Genomic DNA, 5925 nt, shown 5'->3' with positions numbered 1-5925 from the left:
TCTATCGTAGGATTGTGACGTGGATAAGTTTCAGTCCAGTCGTCTCGTAGTTTTCAGGGAATTTACAATATGGATGATGGATGATTTTAAAGATTTTGAGATTTTCTTTTCGAATTTCCTCTTTACCACTTAGCCTTTGCCCCGTACCTCTAACCTAACCTATTTCCTTTAACTTTTGAAATCTCTTGTAAAATTTAATTTATATGTACCACAATTTACTAAACTATCTTAATTTAATAAAAAGAGAATATATCGATCACCTGTACCATACACTAGGTCTCGTTTTGCTCAAAGGCAGTATAATTACTTAGCACCTATACTTTATAATTGTTTCATTTCAACTAATAAAAATGCCTTTACTCTTACCAACCATAAAATAAAACAAAAAATAAAAGAATGGCTTATATTACTTGATTATTCAGAAGTAGAGAACTTACTAATACATATATCCAGTAAATAAATAATTTTTTTATTAATTAAAGAACTCTCAATTTCCTTTGAATATAAAAGTACTCGCTTTAAATGCATGATTTAACAATAATTTTATTTTATTTATTTTTTTTTGTATGCTATCAGGACAAACGACATTAACGTTAAACGTTTATTTTTAATTAAATGAATTTATTAATAATTATGATACATTGAGTTTCTTTTTATACTTTAATATCATCATTAATATTCACACATACACACACTACACATACACATACAATCTACACTACTTCAAAACTCGGATTTTAAGTAGTTTAATTTCATGAATATATAAATAACTTATTGATAAAATGTAAAATATTAAAATTGTTAATTATTAAGTATTATAAACTTATATTAAATTATAGAATTTAAATGTCATATGTATGTAGCTGCAATTACATTTTATTGTGTCTAAATTGAACTATTATGTACTGTATCGGGAAGACACAGACTCCTGAAACACAGCGAAAGCTATATTAGGAGTCTGGGTTTCATGTTCTATGTGATTTATAATTTGTTCAATAAATGATTTTTATTATTATTTGTTATTATTTTATCTAATCTATAATAGATCACGATTGTTTCAATTTTGATTGTGTCGCCTATGATAGCATTCTAAATCATAGTATTAATTTTATTAATTAATGCATTTACGAGATATTCAAAATGCATTGAAAAGTTTAAAATCTAAATAAAATCGATCTAATTTCTATTTTACACGCTTTTTATTAGCTTCACCTGTATGTTTGTTTGTAACCGACTTCTTTGGGCGCGATTTTGACCTACTTTAAACGGCCAGATTTCGTTCAAACTTTGTAGATTTATTGAGGACCGATGACAATACACTAATTTGATAAAATTATTCCATTTTTCAATTTGCAAAATATGTTTTCTATTTTTTAGTTCGGTTTTCTATAAAAGCGTGTTTTTTAGTTTTTTTAAACTATTATTATTTTTTATTTACTATAAATTATTATCGTCCAAATGTAGCAACGACTGACCACGCAGGCTGACTAATTCAAATTATGGTTAGAGTTGTTGTTGGGTAGTAAAGAACTTTGAAAGTTCCATTTAAAACTCGAGTAACAACAAAATTGACAAAATCACGACAAAATGTCATTAAATATCCCAAAAAAGACGAAACACTCTTATATGTTTTTTGTGGTTTAAAAAGAAGTCATAGAAACCAATTTCCAACATATAGATAACACGAATCAAAGAGCTCTGCATCACATTTCATATAAGCGACCTATTTAACCTTTCTCTTTTTAAAAGCGCCATGAATACCACTTAACTGCAGGGCTCCCCGTGTTCCAGGTGAATGAGGCTATTCAAGTTCATTCACACACGCAAAATGTCACTGCGCTAACAATGGCGCCTTTGTTTTTGCTATTTCTGCAATGTGGAGTACAATAGCTCCCCAATATAGCTCTTTAAACCCCTTCGTTTAGAAATTTATATTACTTGTACCCACCCTGTGAATTTTATAGATTTTTTTAAATAAAAGTAATATTTTTTTGCGTATAGAAGAAACGTTGATTTTTTCACTATTAATGGCTGCAGCTCTAAGCTCTATTTGATTTGTTAAGATCCAAGGAGATAAGATAACTGCGCTAAAATTATTATAGTGCATGATATAAGCGCAAACACGGATGCAAGACACCGAAATGCGACCTAAATAATATTAGGCGTAAAGGATATTCTTTGGTGGAAAATCTTAACATTTCGTAGTTGTATTTCATTTATACAAATATGAATGATGTATATTTGGAAAAGCATTATATTTTATCTTACTAATTGCAGCAACAATAAATACTTGTACCAAGAAACTTTTTGAATTTGTTTAATATTTACACAATTCAATGATACTACGATTCTAGTCTTGTATTTCTAACTAGCACATATTTTAGTGCCTGCACAGTATCATATACAGTATTATTTTCTTGTCTTGCCTTTTTATCTGTTCCTTAAGTATAATGTCCAAATTTCCATATAACTTTCTCCTCTATGCCTAATCCTTACTCGGTACATCAAGAATATTGACAAGGTGGTGATTTAGATCCGTGTGTTGATGTCAGACAGGAACGACGGCGCTATTCTTCGCAGCTCAAGGCGGTTTCCTTGACATCGCGAGGTTGCTGTTGGACGCCGGGGCAGCTATAGATGCGCCGTCTGCGGTGAGATATTTTGCATCTATGACTTTATATAAAAGAAAAATAAGATACTAACAAGGGCACATTAAGTAGGTACTTATACACTCAAAGTGTTAAGCTAATATGGTTTTTATATGTATAATTTTCCCAATTTCAGGATGGAGGAACTCCCTTATTCGTGGCCTGTCAGTGTGGTCACTTACCGGTCGTTGAAGAGTTGATACACAGAGGGGCCAATGTGAATTCCTGTATGAAGGTGTGTACAAAGAAGTCAATTGTGTGATTAGATGCTTTACTATTTTATGTCATACTTTTATGCATTTACCTACACCTCCTTTTATTTTATTTTGACAATTGATAATCCTAATTTCGAGTTTAGGACGACACCATTCGTTATGTTTTTGCTTAAGTTTCTAGGATAAAGCGACGGCGGTGCCGATACAATATTTGTAATCGTAACATAACTATCGCAGGACAAAGCGACACCCCTGTTCATAGCGGCCCAAAACGGGCACGAGGAGGTGTGCCTGGCGCTGCTGTCGGCGGGCGCCGCCGTGGACGCGGCGCGCCTCGACCGCGCCACGCCGCTGTGGATCGCGGCGCAGTGCGGCCACCAGCGCGTCGCGCGCGCGCTGCTCGCCGCCGGCGCGCACGTCGACCGCGCGCGACAGGTCGGTGGGGGCGGGGGCGGGGGAGGGAGTCAGGGGAGGGGAGAGCAGAGGGTACGGGGGGCAGAGACGTATACGGGGGCATCCTTAAGACACCAGCATTCTTAATAAACAAGAATTGTCTTAATTGATTCACTCATTCGAATGTTCTGAGATAACAAACCCAGACCATCGCCTGGATCTGCATCGAAAAGTCAAGTAAAATCATACATTTAGTGAGGTTATAATTTTTACGATTTAAATGAAATATGATCACGCCATACCAACCCAAACAATGTTGTTATTTCCAGGACGGCGCAACACCACTATTCAAAGCGGCGCACAAAGGTCACGCGGCGGTGGTGCAGGAGCTGTTGAAGTACAAACCCGACTTGGGGTTGCTGCCGGTATGTGCTTTGTTTATTGTTTGATTATTTTGTTGTCAGTGTTTGGTATAATGACAACAATTTTCAATGTTCAGTTCAGTTGGAAAGTTAACTAAAATTTAATTTCATTGTAAACGGTTTCATTGTAAAAAAAATCAAATTTGACTGTTAACGGCTGTGCCACGCGGCATCACCCGCGGACAAACCCATGCGTAAAAGGATGTATTTCAATAGTTCGTATATTATTTTGACGTGTGAGTTACATCATAACCAAGTATCATCAAAATCCGTTCAAATTCAGTTCAGTTCTAATATTTTTTAAATATTAGAAGAAAAAGATAACTGTTTTTATATTTTTAAAATATTAGAAAAATTGTATGTAGACGTTTCCCTATTTAAAAATTACTTCCTTAAAACGCTCGGTAACACCGTATACGATAAGTCATTCCGCACGGGAAGCACAAATAATAAAATTGAACGGGTTATGTGTGCGCGGCGCATGCGCAGAACGGTCAGACGGCGCTGCACGGCGCGGCCATGTTCGGGCAGCTCGCGTGCGTGCGGCTGCTGGCGCGCCGCTCGCCGCCGCTGCGCAACGCCGCCGGCCTCACCGCGCGCGCCGCCGCCGCCGCCGCCGGCCGCCGCGACGTCGTCGCCTACCTCGCCGGCCTGGCGCACCACCCCGCCCACCCCGCCGACCCGCCGCCCTCCTAGTGCTTGCGCACACCCCACCCCCTCCAGTCATTTAAAAATTTACCCAACCCCCCATTTCTAGAATCAAAAAAAATCGTCCATAACCACCCCCTCTCCCGTTTTCTAGAATCACAAAAAATTGGCCCCCATCGCCCCCCGCCTCACACATAACCACTGCGACGTGAACGTGGTGGTGCACCTAACTTGCACTTGTGATAATAGTGTGCACCTGTATATGTTTTTATATACAAATTCACGCCCCCTCACGCGTCCTACACCTCTCCATTATCATCATCACCCAACTACCTAACTAACCAACATAACTTCCAGAATATTCATAGCTCCATATGAAGTGCAGATTGACTGACTTTCACTCATAAAAGTAGTATATATACGCGTATTTATTTGTCACATTACACCACGTTCAAATTAACCCCACACCCAAATATGACATAACTACAATTCTACACAACTCTTAATTATCCTCTCTCAGAATAATCAGAACTCATAATATACTGTGGTTATAATCAACTAAGTTGCTTTCAATTTCTACAATTATATTCATATCATTTACACTACAATAAATACTATTGTCACAGTACAAGTAACTATCCGCAGCCAAACGCACTTAACGTGATACAGACATATTTCAGCTATTTTACATAGTCACAATATTTCTATGATGCAATGGTTTCTAATTATTCTATCCACCTTATATCATGTTGTGTTAACGTTATCTCACATTGACGTAATAAGGGAGAGATTTATTTAGCAGTTGATTTGCTTAAAACATTTTTATAGGGAAAACAAAAAAAAAAAATAAATAAAATCACAAAAGAAACAAATTACACATTGTACAATAACATACATAGCCATGCTGACTGTAAGTTACATCATTTGTGTAATAATTGTATTCATTAAATTAAATTTACTACATTTATATTTACTGTGGCAGGATCACGGGTGGCCGAGAGGCTAGGCGTTGCTACGGTTAGGCAAGATACGCAGGTTCGAATCCTGCCTCGTGATCGAATTTTTTCTATTTTTTTCTATTCTTTCAAAATTTCTACATTTATATCGCCGTCATTAAAACCTCATTTTGATCAATATGGGAAATATGAAATCAAATGAAAGATATTGAAAAAGTTGTAAAAATATTTATTACACCCAAATATAGACTTAAAAACAATCATATGTAAGCTTCAGTCATTTTTATAAGCACAATAACATTTTGTTTTAAATATGAATTCTCCATTGGTTACCTTCATTTAATGAAACTTATAAGCTTATTTATTAATCAAATAACAGGGATACCAAGGTTCCTAGGATATAAGCGTCCTGTCCAGTGTATAGCGAATAGCTTTAGTTTTAATTCATTAAGCTTTTCACTGTATGAATCACTTGATACATAAGTGAAGTTGTGTCCCCGTGTCCCCTACTGGGGTATGGGGCAGATGATATACATCTGTTTCAATGATCGATTTTCTTTATGGACAAGTAGGTGATCAGCCTTCTGTGTCCTGCCAGACCGAGACATTTTATAGTCCCCACGGGAATCGAACCCAGGACCCC

General features: G+C 36.6%; 1 protein-coding gene across 1 annotated transcript in view; it reads left to right on the top strand.

Moving 5' to 3' along the window:
• Positions 1-4375, top strand: part of LOC119835198 (ankyrin repeat domain-containing protein 29) — a 34112-nt gene extending 29737 nt beyond the window's left edge. The window contains exons 4-8 of the mRNA XM_038359896.1: positions 2553-2651; positions 2785-2883; positions 3101-3298; positions 3586-3681; positions 4168-4375. Of these exons, the coding sequence (XP_038215824.1) occupies positions 2553-2651; positions 2785-2883; positions 3101-3298; positions 3586-3681; positions 4168-4374 (699 nt within the window). The 3' untranslated portion in view covers position 4375. The remainder of the gene's footprint in view (positions 1-2552; positions 2652-2784; positions 2884-3100; positions 3299-3585; positions 3682-4167) is intronic.
• Positions 4376-5925: the final 1550 nt, after the last annotated feature.

Source organism: Zerene cesonia, chromosome 20, assembly GCF_012273895.1.
Source record: "Zerene cesonia ecotype Mississippi chromosome 20, Zerene_cesonia_1.1, whole genome shotgun sequence".
Taxonomy (NCBI): domain Eukaryota; kingdom Metazoa; phylum Arthropoda; class Insecta; order Lepidoptera; family Pieridae; genus Zerene; species Zerene cesonia.
This window is presented reverse-complemented; position numbering and strand designations above follow the sequence as displayed.